Raw genomic sequence first — 19,382 nt, 5'->3', positions numbered from 1 at the left:
CTGGAAGACAGAACTGTGGAAATCAGTGCCATGGAACAGAATAAAGAAAAAAGAATGAAAAGAAATGAAGACAGCCTAAGAGACCTCTGAGACAACGTTAAATGCACCAACATTAGCATTATAGGGGTCCCAGAAGGAGAAGAGAGAGAGAAAGGACCCAAGAAAATATTTCGATTATAGTTGGAAACTTACCTAACATGGGAAGGAAATAGTCAGTCAAGGCCAGGAAGCGCAGAAAGTCCCAGGCAGGATAAACCCAAGGAGAAACACCCAAGACACATAGTAATCAAATTGACAAAAATTAAAGACAAAGAAAAATTATAAAAAGCAACAAGGGAAAAACGACAAATAACATATAAGAGAACTCCCATAAGGTTAACAGCTGATTTCTCAGCAGAAACTCTAAAAGCCTGGCAGAAGTGGCACAATATATTCAAAGTGATAAAAGGGAAAATCCTACCACCAAGATTACTCTAACTGGCAAGGATCTCACTCAGATTCGAGGAAGAAATCAAAAGCTTTACAAACAAGCAAAAGCTAAGAGAATTCAGCACCACCAAACCTGCTCTACAATAAATGCTAAAGGGACTTCTCTAAGTAGGAAACACAAGAAAAGGACCTACAAAACAAAACCAAAACAATTAAGAAAATGGTAATAGGAACATACACATTGATAATTACCTTAAATGTGAATGGATTAAATATTCCAACCAAATGACAAAGGTTCACTTAATGGATACAAAAATAAGAACCATGTATATGCTATATACAAGAGACTCACTTCAGACTTAGGGACACATACAAACTGAAAGTGAGGGGATGGAAAAAGGTATGCCATGCAAATGGAAATCAACAGAAAGGTGGAGTAGCAATTCGCATACCAGACAAAATAGACTTTAAAATAAAGACTATTATAAGAGACAAAGAAGGATCCTACATAATGGTCAAGGGATCAATCCAAGAAGAAGATATAACAACTGTAAATATTTATGCACCCAACATAGGAGCACCTCAATACATAAGGCAAATGCTAACAGCTATAAAAGAAGAAATCGACAGTAACACAATAATAGTGAGGGACTTTAACACTTCACTTACACCAATGGACAGATCATCCAGACAGAAAATTAATAAGGAAACACAAGCTTTAAATGACACAACAGACCAGATAGATATAATTGATATTTATTTGACATTCCATTCGAAAACAGCAGATTACACTTTCTTCTCAAAGGCACACAGAACATTTTCCAGGATAGATCACATCTTGGGTCACATCTCAAGCCTCGGTAAATTTAAGAAAATTGAAATCATATCAAGCATCTTTTCTGACCACAACAGGATGAGATTAGAAATAAATTACAGGAGAAAAAATGTAAAAAATACAAACATATGGAGGCTAAATATGATACTAAATAACCAGGAGATCACTGAAGAAATCAAAGAGGAAATCAATAAATACTTAGAGACAAATAACAAAACACGATGTTCCAAAACCTATGGGATGAAGCAAAAGCAGTTCTAAGAGGAAGGTTTACAGAAATACCTCAAGAAACAAGAAAAATCTCAAATAAACAATCTAACCTTACACCTAAAGGAACTAGAGAAAGAAGGACAAACAAAACCGAAAGTTAGCAGAAGGAAAGAAATCATAAATCTCAGAGCAGAAATAAATGAAATAGAAATGAAGAAAACAGTAGCAAAGATCAAAAAACTCAAAGCTGGTTCTTTGAGAAGATAAACAAAATTGATAAACCATTAGCCAGCCTCATCAAGAAAAAGGGTGAGGACACAATAAAATTGGAAATGAAAAAGGAGAAGGTACAACAGACACCACAGAAATACAAAGCATCTTAAGAGACTACTACAAGCAACTCTATGCCAATAATATGGACAACCTGGAAGAAATGGACAAATTCTTAGAAAAGTACAACCTTCCAAGACTGAACCAGGAAGAAATAGAAAATATGAACAGACCAATCACAAGCACTGAAATTGAAACTGTGATTAAAAATCTTCCAACAAACAATAAAGTCCAGAACCAGATGGCTTCACAGGCAAACTCTATCAAACACTTAGAGAAGAGCTAACACCCATACTTCTCAAACCCCTCCCAAAATTCGCAAAGGAAGGAACACTCCCAAACTCATTCTATGAGGCCACCTTCATCCTGACACCAAAATCAAAGATACTACAAAAAAAGGAAAATTACTAAACAATATCACGGATGAATATAGATGCAAAAGTCCTCAACAAAATACTAGCAAACAGAATCCAACAACACATTAAAAGGATCACACACCATGATCAATTGGGATTTATCGCAGGGATGCAAGGATTCTTCAATATATGCAAATCAATAAATGTGATACATCATATTAATACATTGAAGAAAAACAACTATATGATCACCTCAATAGATGCAGAAAAAGATTGTGACAAAATTCAACACCCATTTATGATAAAAACTTTCCAGAAAGTGGGCATAGAGGGAACCTACCTCAACATAATAAAGACCATATAGGACAAACCCACAGCACACATCATTCTCAATGGTGAAAAACTGAAAGCATTTCCTGTGAGATCAGGAACAAGACAAGGATGCCCATTCTCACCACTATTATTCTACATAGTTTTGGAAGTCCTAGCCATGGCTATCAGAGAAGAAAAATAAATAAAAAGAATACAAATTGGAAAAGAAGAAGTAAAACTGTCACTGTTTGCAGATCACATGAAACCAGCTATACACAGAGCATCCTAAAGATGCCACCAGAAAACTACTAGAGCTAATCAATGAATTTGGTAAAGTTGCAGGATACAAAATTAATGCACAGATATCTCTTGAATTCCTATACACTAACAATGAAAGATCAGAAAGAGAAACTAAGGAAACAATCCCATTCACCACTGCAACAAAAAGAATAAAATACCTAGGAATAAACCTACCTAAGGAGGTAAAAGACCTGTGTTCAGAAAACTATAAGACATTGATGAAAGAAATCAAAGATGACACAAACAGATGGAGAGATATACCATGCTCTTAGATTGGAAGAATCAATATTGTGAAAATGACTGTACTACCCAAAACAATCTAAAGATTCAATGCAATCCCTATCAAACTACCAATGGCATTTTTTACAGAACTAGAACAAAAAATCTTAAAATTTGCATGGAGACACAAAAGACCTCGAACAGCCAAAGCAGTCTTGAGAGAAAAAAATGGAGCTGGAGGAACCAGACTCTCCGACTTCAGACTACACTACAAAGCTACAGTAATCAAGACAATATGGTACTGCCACAAAAACAGAAAAATAGATCAATGGAACAGATAGAACAGGACAGAAAGCCCAGAGATAAACCCATGCATCAACTAATCTATGACACAGGAGGCAAGGATATACAATGCAGAAAAGATATCCTCTTTAATAAGTGGTGCTGAGAAAACTGGACAGCTACATGTAAAAGAATGAAATTAGAACACTTCCTAACACCATACACAAAAAAACCTCAAAATGGATTAAAGACTTAAATGTAAGACTGGACACCATAAAACTCTTACAGGAAAACATAGGAAGAATATTCTTTGACATAAATCAGAGCAAGATCTTTTTTTGTTTTTTTTTTTTGTTTGTTTGTTTTTTTGCAGTACACAGGCCTCTCACTGTTGTGGCCTCTCCCGTTGCGGAGCACAGGCTCCGGACGCGCAGGCTCAGCGGCCATGGCTCACAGGCCCAGCCGCTCCGCGGCATGTGGGATCTTCCCAGACTGGGGCACGAACCCGTGTCCCATGCATTGGCAGGCAGACTCTCAACCACTGCACCACCAGGGAAGCCCAGCAAGATCTTTTTTGACCCACCTCCTACAGTAATGTAAATAGAAACAAAAATAAACAAATGGGACCTAATGAAACATAAAAGCTTTTGCACAGCAAAGGAAACTATAAACAAGACGAAAAGACAACCCTCCAAATGGGAGAAAATATTTGCAGACGAATCAACAAAGGATTAATCTCCAAAATATATAACAGCTCATGCAGCTCAATATTAAAAAACCATACAACCCAATCACAAAATGGGCAGAAGACCTAAATAGACATTTCTCCAAAGAAGACATACAGATGGCCAAGAGGCACATGAAAAGCTGCCCAACATCACTAATTATTAGAGAAATGCAAATCAGAACTATTATGAGGTATCACCTCACACCAGTGAGAATGGGCATCATCAGAAAGTCTACAAACAACAAATGTTGGAGAGTGTGGAGAAAAGATAACCCTCTTGCACTGTTGGTGGGAATGTTAATTGATACAGCCACTATGGAGAATAGTATGGAGGTTCCTTAAAAAACTAAAAATAGAATTACCATGCGACCCAGCAATCTCACTACTGGGCATATACCCAGAGAAAAACATAATTCAAAAAGACACATGCACCTCAATGTTCACTGCAGCACTCTTTACAATAGCCAGGTCATGGAAGCAACCTAAATGCCCATTGACAGATATATGCATAAAGAAGATGTGGCACATATATACAGTGGAATATTACTCAGCCATAAAAAGGAAAGAAATTGGGTCACTTGTAGAGATGTGGATGGACCTTGAGACAGTCATTCAGAGTGAAGTTAGTTCAGAAAGTGAAAAACAAATATCGCATATTAACGCATATATGTGGAATCTAGAAAAATGGTACAGATGAACCGTTTTGCAAGGCAGAAATAGAGACACAGATGTAGAGAACAAATGTATAGACACCAAGGGGGGAAGCGGTGGGGGGCAGTGGTGGGATGACTTGGGAGATTGGGATTGACATGTATACACTAATATGTATAAAATAGATATCTTATAAGAATCTGCTGTATAAAAAAGTAATAAATTAAGTTAAATTTTAAAAAAGAAGATGTGGTGTATATTTACAATGGAATACTACTCAGTCATAAAAAAGAATGGTATAATGCCATTTGCAGCAACATAGATGGACTTAGAAATTATCACACTAAGTGAAGTCAGACAGAGAAAGACAAATATCGTATGATATAACTTATATGTGGAATCTATGACACAAATGGACTTATTAATGAAACAGAAATAGACTCACAGGCATAGAGAACAGAGTTGTGGTTGTCTAGGGAAATAACGGGGGTGGGGGGTAAACTGGGAGTTTGAGATTAACAGATGTAAAGTATTACATATAGAATGGATAAACAACAAGGTCCTACTGTAATAGCACAGGGAACTATATTCAATATCCTGTGATAAACCATAATGGAAAAGAAAAAAAAATTTTTAATAAAAGAAGCTCTTAAATACAACATTTAAAAAAATTAGAGTCTGATATGTGGATTCATGTCCTAATCCTACAAAGACACTACATCTTTGTAACTTCCTATTTTGTATACTTTATTTGTATAACTCCAAATGAGTGGCTTTGAATACTTGTTCTCATAGATTATGAATTTTAAATCGTGTCCACTATAATATGGGGTATCAGTAGCTAATTTTGTCAATTAGTCAACAGGGTATTCAAAAATATCCCCTAATACATGCTTTAGTAATAATTTCCAGATAACACAAAAATCTTCTGTATTGTTTATAAGATAGAAACTCTCCCAAAATTTATCTTTAATCACAATTCCTATCAAAGTCCCAGCTGATTCTTCACAGATACTGACAATCTGGTCCTAAAACTTATACAGAAATGCAAAGGATCCAGAATAGTCAACAAAGCTTTGAAAAAGGAAATCAAAGTTGAATTTCCCCAATTAAAAAATATACTATAAAGCCTCCTAAATCAAGACAGTATGGTACTGACATAAGGATAAACATATAGATTTAAAAAACAGCATTAATAGTACAAAAGTAAACTCATATTTATGGTTGACTTTTGACAAAAGTTCCATGGTCTTTTCAGCAAAGGGGTGAGAGAAAATTGGATATATGTATGCAAAGAGATTAGTTCAAACCCTTATCTCACACCATACACAAAAAACTAACTCAAAATACATCACAGACCTAAATGTAATAACCAAAATTATGGAAGAAAACATAAGAGGAAGTCTATGTGACTTTGAGTTAGAGTTCTTCTTAGTTACAACATCAAAAGCACATTCCATAAAAGGAAAAAATAAATTGGATTTTTTTCAAAATCTATAAAAATTGTCTTTGAAAGATACCATCAGGAAAAGGAACAGAAACCTCTAGACTAGAAGAAAACATTAGCAAATCCTATGTCTGACAAAGGATTTACATCCAGAGTATACAAAGAACTCTTAAAACTAAATAGCAGAAAGACAAAAAGCCTAATTTAAAATAGGCAAAAGATTTGAATAGACATGTCACCAAAGATGATATATGAATGGCTATAAAAAGGGACATGAAAAGATGCTCAACATAGTCATTAAGAAATGCAAATTCAAACCACAGTGAAATACTGCTGCACAGCCACAAAAATAGTTTTAATCAAAAAGAGACAATAACAAGCGTTGATGAGGATGTAGACAAACTGGAATCTTAATAAACTGCTGGTGGGAACATAAATTGGTGCAGTATTTTGTATAAGAATTTGGCAGTTTCTTAAAATATTAAATATAAATTTACCATATCACCTAGCAATTCCAATCCTAGGTATCTACCCAAAAGGGATAAAAATATACATCTACACAATGACTTATACACAGATGTTTATATTAGCATTATTCATAACAGCAAAAAAGTGGAAACAATCCAAATGCCCATCAACTGATGAATAAACAATGACATTATTCAGCAGGAAAAATAATGTACTATTGATACATGCTACCACATGGACAAACCTCAAAAACATTATGCTAAGTTTAAAACGCCAGACACAAAAGACCAAATTTTATATGATTTCATTTACATGAAATGTAAAGGTAAATCTATAAAAAGAGAAAGTTGATGAATGGTTGCCTGTGACTGGGGGTAGGAACAGAATGATTGCAAATGGACGTGAGGGACCCCTTTGGGGTGATGGAAATGTTCTAAAACTGAATTGTGATGGTTGCCCCATTCTGTAAATGTACTAAAAATCATTGAATTGCACACTGGGGTGAATTTATGGTATGTAAATCATACCAGAAAAAAAGACGTTAGGGGGGAAAATCATTTACAGTATCCTTTTCAATTTGTCACATTTTAAATAATGATTTACCTTAGAAAAATCAGCTTGACATATTCTTGAATCTATCTTACTAATGAGAAATAATTAGGTTCTACTTAGAAAAATTTCTACGTAGGAACTTTCATCGTAAAATACCAGTTCAATGCCTTTTAAAACATTACTAATTAGAACCATCTATTTTGAAGTGACAAAATTCTAACTGGAGATCTACAGAGACACAGGAATTATCCACGTTAGTAAACAAAATGGAGCACTAAATAATTAAATTTTAAAAGATATTTCCACAATGAATTACTCATACTTTGCTAAGTATGTGTATACATAATTGTTATTTCCACAATAAATTACTCAGACTTTCTATTTTGTTGTAATAAACTGCTGAAGTTCTATTTATCCGTAAGCACACAACCAGACAACACTGTGAAGACCCTATGCTATCTATACATAAGTTCCTCTGTCAATAAATGAACTGCCTATCTATGAACTGGGCACACTAAAATATTTGCTGGTAATATAATACTTTTATAATGGAAATGCACCTATCGCATTTTAGTTGCCACTACGTGCATTCAAATCCAAATTATAATGGAGATAGACAATTTGCACTAATCAGATTAGCTGATATAATTATCTGCCTGGCCACTCCTCTTAGCATGTTAATGTTTTTTGACTGTTAACCCTAATGAGTTTTACAGGACTCTTAACAACCAAATTCTTGCAATATGAATGAGTAGATACGCCTTGTTAGGTTATTTCTGCCATTTGAGATAGCTCACCATTTAATTCTCATGCATCTCCAAAGTCCTCTTAACCTGACCACACTGCTCTGCCATTTCAGTGTAGAAAATCTCTCACAAAGAGTTTCTAATTTTCTCACTTATTTTCTAATATGCCTCTACAATGTGCCTCAGTCTTCACTTAGCCACATCTAAACTTGGTGGTATGGTAGGCCCTTTACAAACTGAAGGTATGTTTCTTCCTTTATTTCTGATAAATTTTATTTTACTACAGTAACTATCATGAAACAGCTGGAATAAGTCTCCTGCTATATTACCCATAAAACTGTTGATGACAATTTGAAATAATTCATCTCTATTTACTTCCAAATTCTAGAATGGGAAGCAAGTTTCGACTTTTGTATACTTTTTCACCTAAAGAGTAGGAAAACATTCATACTGGCATTAAGGTCCCATTATATCATCTCCCAACTAGTTAACATTTATAGTCTGTTGAATAATTGAAATTCATAAAATCCTTTCTAGCTCAATGGCATCTGAGTGGGTTCCTGGAAAGATGTTAAAGGTAAGGACAGGAGGTATCCAAGTTTAATATAGTTGGAGCTGAAAGACAGTATTAAAATTCATTCAAGACACATAGGATATGAAGTTTGATGGATGCAAATCCAGTCCTTAAAGATCCTGAGCTCTGGAGTTTTCAGAGCCACTAGAGTGGCTGCCCTCAAATCTGAGCCTGCACAGGAATTACCTTGGATTCTTTTGAAATACACTTCTTAGTTTTGAGGCTCAGTCTGGGATTCTCATTTTAAATGGAGAATTCCCAGCTCCCACTACCTCACCCCCACTGCCGTGATTTTGATACAGGTGCTTGCACACCAGACTTTAAAAAACAGGGCATCAAGAAGCATGATCTAAAAGCCGATGGTGTGGGTTCACTGCAGAAAGTGGTCATATATTTTAGGTGAAGCCAGGCAGAGGGAAGAGGAAAAATCTGGGGCAAAACAGCTTCATATGCTTGTGAAGGAGAAAAAAATGTTCAGGTCTGATAATTTTAATTGGAAAGCAATACGAAGGCAGGAGCTGTTTAAATAATGCTGAAACTGGCTCATCAGCTCCATTCCCTGATCATCTGCGTTAAAGCCTAAACAGTTAATAATGTATTGCAAATATATGGATGTTAATTATGAAATGAAATCAGCTGGAAAAGGCAAGTACTAAACTATCTAATCCCCAAGGGCCTTCTTAACACCACCATGCAATAATTCTGTACGAATATCTGGTTAGCATTGAAATGGCTGAGTTCCCATTTTCTCACTTCTCTCAGTCTAGGGCTTGGCATTAGAATAAAGATGAGATGGAGACAAGATGATGTGCTCACTATGGCTGCACCCTAAGTGCACTCTGCATCAAATTATGGTCCTCACTTTGTTGTGGGAACCTTAAAATTCCCCTTCAGGAACACCCCCCACCCACCTCACCCCCCACCACCAAATCATAATCCAAGGGAGACTACTGGTTCTCTCAGTGCTTTAAAATATGTCGATTACTTCCCCAACTCAATACACTTCCCATCTATCAGGAACCTGGAACTCCTCTGATTATTCTTTATTTTGCAAACACAAAGCCATAAAACCATCTGGGTAAAAATGTAATTGTAATTAAGCAGAAACATTCAATTGTGCATGAACTCAATAAAAATGTGCTCTGTTTTAGTACTGCATAAAAAATGTTTTAAGACTGCTATACAGAATTTCCTGAATTTAAAAAGGTATACTATTTTTATGATTCACCTAATAAACTTCAAATAAGTATATATTAATATTAAATATTATCAAATAAATATTATTAAATAAACAAAATTTCTTCTCATAAAATTGGTCCATGCCTGAAGTCTCTCAGGATACTAAGACACAGATTAATACATGATTAAAGAGGTTATTAACTTTTAATGTATAATATCACTTTTTCCATCAGCACAATGATTCGTTTTGCTAGAATTCACTATATCACTTCCTTAAAAAAAAAGACTGGAGTATCTGCATATTGGCCACTCTAAGTACAGAAACTTCTTCCACGTGCCACTGTCAGCAGGAACATAATCATCCATGCCGTTCTAACTTTTAAACAGGAAAACCATGGATGGTTTAAGGAGATGTGCACTTAAAGTTGATAAGGAAACACTGAACACTTAACTAAATAGTACCGTGAAAAAGACAGGTAGGACAAGTTGAGGCAAAGAGAAGTTTCCTTAAAAACTGTAAGGACCTTGAGGCAAGAACTATTTACTGTTTTGTTCTCTGGGTATTCGGCACAGTATATAGATGTAACTAGCCCACTACTGATGAATTTTTAGAGCGCTCTGCTCTTGAAAACAATGCTGCGATGAATAGGCTTATACATAAATCTTTTGCTCTTATGTGAATATTCCTCTAATACTGATACCTACAAGCAGAACTGCTGAAAACTAAGCATGTTTAAAATTTAAATACATACCACATAAGAGGCTCTACCCAATTTACTCCCCTACAATGTATAAGGTTAAGTGTTCCCCAAGCGTGCCTACCAGATATTATTAATCTGCACAATCTGTGCTAATCTATGAACCAAAAGTGATGATTGAGAAAAATTTTTCCCTAGTTTCCCAATACATTTGAAAAAATTGTGAATGTTTATTCGATATTTATATTTCCTTTATAGCATATCCACAAGAAAGTTAAAAGTTAATCCAAAGAAAATGCTTATCTATGGATGTTAAGATTACAGATGACTTATGTATTTTCTAAACTCTCTATACTCAGCTTGTATTATTTTGTTATTAACATTTATCTTTTTAAAATACTCATAGAAAGGGACTTCCCTGGTGGCACAGTGGTTAAGAATCTGTCTGCCAGTGCAGGGGACAACGGGTTCAAGCCCTGGTCTGAGAAGACCCCACATGCCGTGGAGCAACTAAGCCTGTGCACCACAACTACTGGGCCTGCACTCTAGAGCTCTTGAGCCACAACTACTGAAGCCCGTGCACCTAGAGCCCGTGCTCCGCAACAAGAGAAGCCACCGCAATGAGAAGCCCGCGCACTGCAACGAAGAGTAGCCCCCGCTCACTGCAACTAGAGAAAGCCTGCGCGCAGCTACAAAGACCCAACGCAGCCAAAAAATAAAATTATTTATTTATTTAAATTTAAAATAAATAAATAATATACTCATAGAAAAAGAGCACTGTAATTCAAAATGAAAAAGACCAAACACCTAATAGAAAAATGAGTAGAAGAAATGAACAGAAAGTTTACAGGAAAGGAAATGAGAATAAAAATATGAAAAGATGGTCAGTCTCACCATTAATATCAAAAAAATGTAAATTAAAACTACTTTGAGATAGCATTTCTTGCCCATTAGATTTTACAAAGATCAAAATTTTTAATAATACCTATATTCGTGACAGCATAGCTGAAAGACATACTCTGTTTCTCTGCTGACCTGAGAGTGTGAAGTGGCATACCTCCATGGGGTATAATCAGGCAATATTGCCCCCAAATTACCAATACATTTGCCCTTTGACAAGAACATGACATAGGCAAAACGACATATCTACAGATTCTTATTCATTTAGCACTGTTCATAACAGGAAAATACTGGAATGCATTAAACGTACATCCACACCAAACTGATTAAGGAAATTATGCCACATTTTTGCAATCAGATAAAATGGAAGTACCAAAACAGAAAGGGGATTCTCCTAATGCACTCATATGTGATAGTCTCACACATCTGTGTGTGTGTGTAAATACTGTGGCTTTTAAAAGCTCTTAATGCATTTTATTTGTTTATGTGTCAATTACCTCTAGCTCACACACTAGAAACTAATAACCCTGGCCACCTCTAGGAAGGGATACTGAGCAATAACTGGGGAAAGGCTGCTGGAGGAAGATTTTCATTGCACAATTTTTTGGAGGTTCTGTGTGGTAAAGTCTGAGTCCTTGTAATTTTGAAAATGATTTCATTCTGCCTTTAGGTCTGAATGGTAATTTGGCTGAATCTTGGATTCAAAATCACATTTCATCAGAAATCTGAGACTATCAACTCATGACCCCCTAGCATCTGGTATTACTGATTCAATCTCTAATATCAATCTGACACCCATCTTCTTGTAGATAATCTTTCCTTTATTAAACATGTAGGATTTTCTCTTTATCTTTGATCTTCTAATATTCTGCCATAATGAGTCTAGGTTTGGGTCTCTCTTTCCTTATGCTACTTTCTGTTTAGTGGTTGGTCTTTCAGTCTGAAGGCATGTGTCTTCCTTTATTTATGGGGCAAATTTGATTCTGATACCAAAAAACGTCTCTTTAAACTCTACCTAACCAACACTGGTTCCATCAACCAATTCATCTCAAATTACTGAATTAAATAACACTCTCCACACCATCCAGAAAACATGATCACTGAGGCATGCAGAATGCCCAACGCTCACTGAGCTTAGATTCCTCTCTTGTCTTGTTGCACACAATTACTTCCACCAGTCAGCCTGTATGTTCACCAAGAATCAGCTATATTTGCTTGAACATATGTTTACAGTTTGTAATTACATAATTTAATCAAACCTAAATATTAATGCAAGTGAAATATGAGTGCAAAAGATGTCTTTGTTTCTATGAAAACTTTGGAAAACTTGAGAAAGATTAAGTTGCTAAAAAAAAAAAGTGCTGCAATTTTATTTGGGATGAAACAACTGTACAAGATTTCAAAGTTTTAAAAGTCCAGGATTCTACACATAAATTGCCTTGCATTTGTCTTTTAAATTTTATTCCAAATACAGAAACCTATATTGGAAATTGGTCTTGGTGCATCGTGAGTAAGGCTCACCTGGAGCACCAGGTATCTGACCTACACTCAAAAGCGTAGTATCTGGCCTCACATCCAAAGCTTGGCTAATGAATGTATATTTTGGTGATGTATATTAGAATCAAATGTTTAGGGTTCATTTGCATGCATTTTTAAAACTCTCTCCTTTAACTTATTTTTTTAAATTAACTCCCATTAAAGAAATTTGGACCATCTATATTTATGATTCATGGCTCACAATTTTCTTTCATATTTTGCATACATTTGTCCTTTATGTTCTATCCTGGGACAATTTCTGGGTTTGCCTTCTAGGTCACAAATTTACTTACCAGTTCATCTATGGAGTTTTTAATTCTAATAATCATATAATGTGAGTTCAATTGTATCTAATCATTTTTTTACAGACAGCAGCTGTCCTGGTTTTTTTCCATGAATATATATCTACTCTTATTTTTCAGTTAAAGTATTCTATTTAATCTAGTAAGACTTTTGCTTCATGGTTTTAATCAACCAGTTTGATGACTCTCCTTTATATGGTTTGTTTTCTTTTTTTTTTGCGGTACACGGGCCTCTCACTGTTGTGGCCTCTCCCGCTGCCGAGCACAGGCTCCAGATGTGCAGCCCCAGCGGCCATGGCCCACAGGCCCAGCCGCTCCGCGGCATGTGGGATCCTCCCGGACCGGGGCATGAACCCGCGCCCCTGGCATCGGCAGGCGGACTCCCAACCACTGCGCCACCAGGGAAGCCCGGTTTGTTTTCTTAACAGTGTGATATTCTTAGGTGTCAGCTCATCTCTCTTTGCTGGTTTCCTACTCACCTATCTGTGGTGACCAGCTCTCCTCTAGTTATTTGGAGGGACAAGTGGGACCATCTACTGCACACAGGAAGCCAATGGCTCCACTTTTGAGAGTGGAGGCTCTCTATCCTCTGGTGTCACCCACATGTCCGGGAAAGCTCTACCACTATTCTCTCCGCTCTTGCCTAGGGACACACATTTGGCCTCTGCTACCTGGCACAACTGGACAGCAGACAAAACCAATAGTGCTCTTATTCAAGGGCCCCTTGTGCTCATGGCCCTCTCTTTCTTTGCAAGTGCAGTAGCACCTCTGCCATAACTGCCTCCATTCACACATATTCTCTAATGTCTATATGTTTTCCATTAATCCAATCCAAACTGTTTGCAGTCTTTCAGAAGATACTCAAAATGTCTGATGTACTGATGGCATTCTTTTAGAATACTGCTTTAGATTTATTTAGAATATCTTTTCTGTCATTCCTAGGATTTGGCTTGAACAAAGCAGCTGGATGTGTGACGTTATTCTGCAAGCTTTTTTCATTTGGATGTTGACTTCACTTCTACTCCAGTTCTCCTAGGTATGTACTACCTTTTCCCTGTCCTCATACCCTCCTCTTCTATTTCCATACTGGTACTTGATAAAGTTCCTTGTCCAAAAGGGATGCCCCCAAATACTTAGGTGTTCAAAACTTCCCATGGTACCAAATACTTTGATTCACATAAGGGAGTAAATTGAAAAACAAAACGAAACAAAACAAAACAAAAACGGAATTTACACAAGGCTGCAGATTTTGAAGAGCTAATCAGCATAACTACTATATAAAACTCTAAATTTATAAAACTCTAAGTTTAAGTAAGTCTTAGAAGTTACTCTTTATCATCCTGGAAAAGTAATCTAAATATTAATGATAGCCAGTAACCATCAATCTAAAGAGAATCACAGGCAAGGAATGTACTGATCTAGTTTATCTCGGCCCAGTGCTTAGGTGTGCTTTTTTTAAAAAAAGTGTTAATTTTGAGCAAACATGATTGTTTCACTCTTTCGTGGAATTTAATTTGTTGCTCTTCTGTACTTTAATTTTTTAGAGATTACTATTTAAAACAGAATAATGTACTATATGTGTAATATTTTATTCAGTGATTTTTACTGGGTGCCTACTAAAAACTAGATATCTTACCATGTTCTGGAAATGAAGAGATGAACAAGAGGGTATCATCATAGCACTTGGGACATTCCTACATCTGTATGTAACACAACCTACTTTATTTACCTATTTATATCTATAACTGGAAAGCCAGGTTGGGAACTCCCTGAAACATACCAAGGCTTTCTCATCTCCTTTCTGTGTTCTCTGTACCTACAAAATGCCTTGCTCAAAGGACTCATTCAATAAATGCTTAATTACTTAATATTACTTATGTGCCCATTAGATCTCAATTATTTTTCAATATTAGAGACTAATAAGGGAAAATAGTAAGAACACTTCATACATTAATTGCTAGATATACAAATACAATTTGTGCATTTTACAAATAAGGGAAATAAGATCCAGAAAGATTAAGTACTTTGAAGAGGCAGCACCGGAACCTGTAACCAAAATCTCCATTCAATCACTTTTCCCTTCACAGCACAAGTTAGATTGATATCTGAAGAATGAATTGGCCGGTCTTAACAAATGTTTACCGCTTTGCAATACTTGATAACTGATTATCTATTTCCTTTGATAGAGACATTTAGAACCTTTCAAATATGTAATAATACAAAAGGTGTTGAGGAGTTCAGGCACAAGTGGGTAAAACTTGCTACTGAGAGAGGGGAAGGGAAGGTGTACTTTGTAATCTACTCTTTCTTGTGCAACTGACAGTCAGAAAGCTTTTACTAACTGAGAAGAAAAAACTGTTGCAAACTAAAGGAGTTACATTTATAAAGAATGCACCTTCATATAAAGACATCATGATGCCTCACATTAGAATTACTGGATCACAGAATTTAAATAGAGAAAAACAAGAATGCAATCCTTCGATAATCAACAGTTAAACAGAAAAAGCCCGTACTCAGGTAGACAAGGCTTTTGAGGTCTGATCTCACCAGACAGTTTAGGATCACTTCCCCTTATTGCACCTTCTGGCCTCGTCGGAAGAAACTTTTTTTTTCATTGCCTTGTTAGGCTCTGCATTTTCTCATCTCCACTCAGTCTCTTCCTTCTATCTGTAACATTCCCAGCCCTTTCCTGCCTGGAGAAAGGCTCCCCATGCTTCAAAATCCACTGAAACTCTGCCTTGGGAAGCCTTCCCCAACTCCCCAAGCGTGGTTTAACTTTGGGCATAACATCTGATTTAACATGCTGCTATGTCACTGTTTCATGACCACCTGTGTCGTATATACTTGTATATGATGTGCTTCTAATGTGTGAGCCCCTAATGCAGGCTCTAGAATATATTTAGCATCCAACAAAATTTTTATTCTATCATCCAATTTTAATTAAGTCATCAGATTCTCTCATTTTACTTATGAAAACTGGATCCCAGAGAGGAAAGGGACTTGTCAATCAGTAGGGAACAGGCCAATGTCAGAGCTCAGATAACAAATCATGCTTTCCCTTTCCTAATCCACCCTCATAAGGGAAAGGGCTGGCATGACAGAGTCTGGAGTAACAAACCCACCCTTCTTGGCTATTTGCCTAACTTTTTACTCAAAGTCTGACTGCTACACTGTATCGCTAGCAATGTCAGTTTTCCTCAACAACAAAGACTTCCCAGTTCAGAACACATACATATGTGGCTAATAGGAAAAGTGAGTAAAAGTCCAACTTGATAAACAGGGAGGTATGTCAAACTCCTATTCAGTCTATGAAAAACGTACTCATAATTCTAACTTTGCTCCTTTAAGTATGGAGAGAAGGCAGAGCTCATTTGGAAAATCTGACCAAAAGCCCACATTTCAACACAGTGAAATGCTTTATCCCCTATTGCTTCTACCGCACCAGGAACTTTCTATATGTAATTATTTAATCCCTGGCCAAAAACCAGTGGACAATGAAATCCCCACAAGATGTTTCCCCCAGTGAAGTGTTCAAACATCAGTTCCACAAAAAACATTTTTAAAAGCTTTTCATGTAATTCTTCCACGGCATTTTTTTCCACTCATGGCTAAAAATGACCATATTTGAATATTCATCATTATGAGCATCTGGTAAAATACAGCCCTGTGCGGCATTTTACATCATTTGACTGTGGGATCTCAGAAGGGTATAGGTAAAAATTTCCAGTTTCATTTTGTTTGGATTTTTAACCATCTTTTTCCATTTCATGGCTTTGGGTGTCTTTGATTGTGCTGATATTTTCTGCTGTCCATTACTGTTGGATTTTTCTCCAAATGAGCAGGTTGCTTTCAGACAAGTCTTTGTGGATTTCATCAATGGCTCACTTGGAATTATCAAAATGAAAACACGTGCGTGTTTACAATATTTTGTGGGTTTTGCCTTAAACCAACAGTAAAGTCCACAGTGATGATGGCTACACAACAATGTGAATGTACTTAACACCACTGACTGGACATATAAAAATGGTCAAAATTGTAAATTTTATGTTATGTATACTTTACCACAAAGTAAAGGTCAACTTACAGGAGGCAACAATTATCCCAAACCCTGGGTCAAAGGACGGGGCGGGGGGTGGGGGGGAATGGAATGATGATCTGTATTATTCAGACAGGGCAAATGGCTTTTACTTTCTAGATCCAACAGGCCTCTTAGCCAGGCTCTCATCCCTGCTGTTTTCCTCCATGGAGTGGAGAAAAGAAAAGAAACTTTTGCCAAATAAAATGTAAACCTTAGAAAAGAAATGTTAAATCATAGAACCATAACCCTTCAAGTACTGACTGGATTCTCATGTCATCCATTAGTCAACTGCTCGCAGCCTTTGAGTTAACTCCTTCTCCCCTCGTTTCTCACAGGAACAGTGAACAGGTGTCCCGTGTGAGCGTGGATGTGTTTAAATTCCAGACAGCTGTCAGAATGTAACTCCCTAGAGGACTGTTCTGACAACTTTGAAGTGGGACATGAAAAAAACTATGAGATAATAGATGAGAAACTGGGGGTGAGGGGCAAACAAGGAGGAGATTCAGCAGTGAGCAGACTGGTTGTCTTCCAGTCTCCTAAAAGACACCACGTGGTGGGCTTATTTTGAAAAGCAGAAATAAAACCAGTGGGAAGAGTTGCAAGGAGACAGTTTTACATAGTGTTATGAAGAAACTTATGACCATCTAGCAGAAGGCTATTAATCCATCCAATTAGCCTTCAGATTCACTGACTGCCCTGGAGATGTTGTACGGGAGGTACACGGTAGAGACTCCTGGGGGATGCAGACTAAGGCCAAGGTCAGGGCGCACTTCGTGAGGGGATGAGGGGCAGGCAAATCAGCCTGGTCTACGAGGGGGAGAGAGAGGAGTGGCAGGGGGAAGAGGAGAGCTGGGGAAGGAAAGGCGCTTACCAGGCCACCTCCGCAGGTGCTGAAAGAGGCCAGCGAGCCGGGGTGCCGCAGCACAGCCCCAGTGTAGAAGCAGGAGGCGTCGGGTGGCGCCGGAGGGCGCGGGGCGGCTGCTGCCCGCGTGGGGCCCGGGCCCGGACTCGGCCGCTGTTCCACCGCGAAGCGCGGCGCCAGGAAGCGGCCGTCTCTCCGGAGCAGCAGGTATAGGTCCCGGGAGAAGGCCGGGATCCGCAGCAGTACCTCGTCGCCGTCCGGCTCTGCTTGCTGCGCCGCGGGGGGAGATGGGGGCGGCGGCGGCGGCTGCCACGAGGCCGGGGCGCCCGGGGACAGGGCGGCAGCCCCGCTGGATCCCCGCGGCACCTCCTGCGATTCGAGCTCCTCGTCTTCTTCGCCCCCCGGCAGCGGGGGTCGGGGCCGGGGCTCTGACCGGCCTTCCGCGGGCTCCTGGGGCGGCGCCGGGGCCACGGAGCGCACCTCGCGGGAGCTGCCGGCCGCCTGAGCCCGGGCGCCTCCGCCTCCCGTGGCGCCGCGCACCCAGCCTGGGTCCGCGCTGCCCCCGCTACCGCCGGCCGCGTCCACCGGCTCCCGGCGCCAGAGTGCAGGGAACACGACTTCCCACTCCTCGCGGTCGGGGGCGAACTGCAGCCCTGCGGGCGGGGCAGACAGAGAAGTGCTGGGCTTAAGGTGCCGCGATTCCAGTAGCACAAGCGTCCCCGGGCACACACTCCGCACACAGGGCTCAAGGGTAACGCGCTGGAGACCACCCGTCTAGCCCCTTAAACTCTCGCAACCCCTGAAGCCTAGCGATCAGATTACAGACCCCAGCACTTTCAAAATAAAAGTATGATTATCGGGGCAGGGGGAGGGGAAAAGTGGGGCTGAAAAGTTTGGTGACAGCACTTAGCTGTAGAAAAGAAAACCGGTGCAAAGACTCCAGCACAATTAAATGATTTCCTTAAGTATCTGCCAGAGCAAGGCAGAGCTATCAATTTCTTTACGTCCCAATTTTCCTCCAGGTGCTGTAAACGTACCTTTGCAAATCTTATTACTCTCGTGAGAGGAAAACTAAGCATTTCACGTTGTTGAAATGAGGCCGCGAGAAGTGCGCTTCAGTCAGGAGCGTGACCCTCTCACCCGCAACCGCACGCCGGTTTTTATTGCTACCCGTGGAGCCCTGCTCACGGCGCACAGCTGCGCCAGCCTGCCTACCCGTGCGTGCCCGGTCTCCGTTGGGGAAGGTGGAAAGCAAGCCCAAAGTCACGGAAGAACTTACCTGAAACGATCCCATTCGACAGGACCCCCAGCTGGTAGAGGAGGCAGCAGACGTGAGTTAGGCGCATCTCGCGGCTCTTCCCCATACCGCGCTCCCGGCCCCGCGCGCGC

General features: G+C 38.8%; 1 protein-coding gene across 1 annotated transcript in view; it reads right to left on the bottom strand.

Annotated features, from left to right (window-relative positions):
• Nucleotides 1-19,072, bottom strand: part of ADAMTS19 (ADAM metallopeptidase with thrombospondin type 1 motif 19) — a gene marked incomplete at its 5' end in the record, with an annotated part of 287,542 nt that extends 268,470 nt beyond the window's left edge. The window contains 2 exons of the mRNA XM_081232610.1: nucleotides 18,003-18,767; nucleotides 19,031-19,072. Of these exons, the coding sequence (XP_081088736.1) occupies nucleotides 18,003-18,767; nucleotides 19,031-19,072 (807 nt within the window). The remainder of the gene's footprint in view (nucleotides 1-18,002; nucleotides 18,768-19,030) is intronic.
• Between the last annotated feature and the right edge of the window lie 310 nt (nucleotides 19,073-19,382).

The sequence above is a fragment of the Mesoplodon bidens genome, assembly GCF_964165515.1.
Source record: "Mesoplodon bidens genome assembly, chromosome: 4".
Lineage (NCBI taxonomy): Eukaryota > Metazoa > Chordata > Mammalia > Artiodactyla > Ziphiidae > Mesoplodon > Mesoplodon bidens.
The sequence above is the reverse complement of the archived record's forward strand: the minus strand, read 5'-3'. Positions and strand labels throughout refer to the sequence as shown.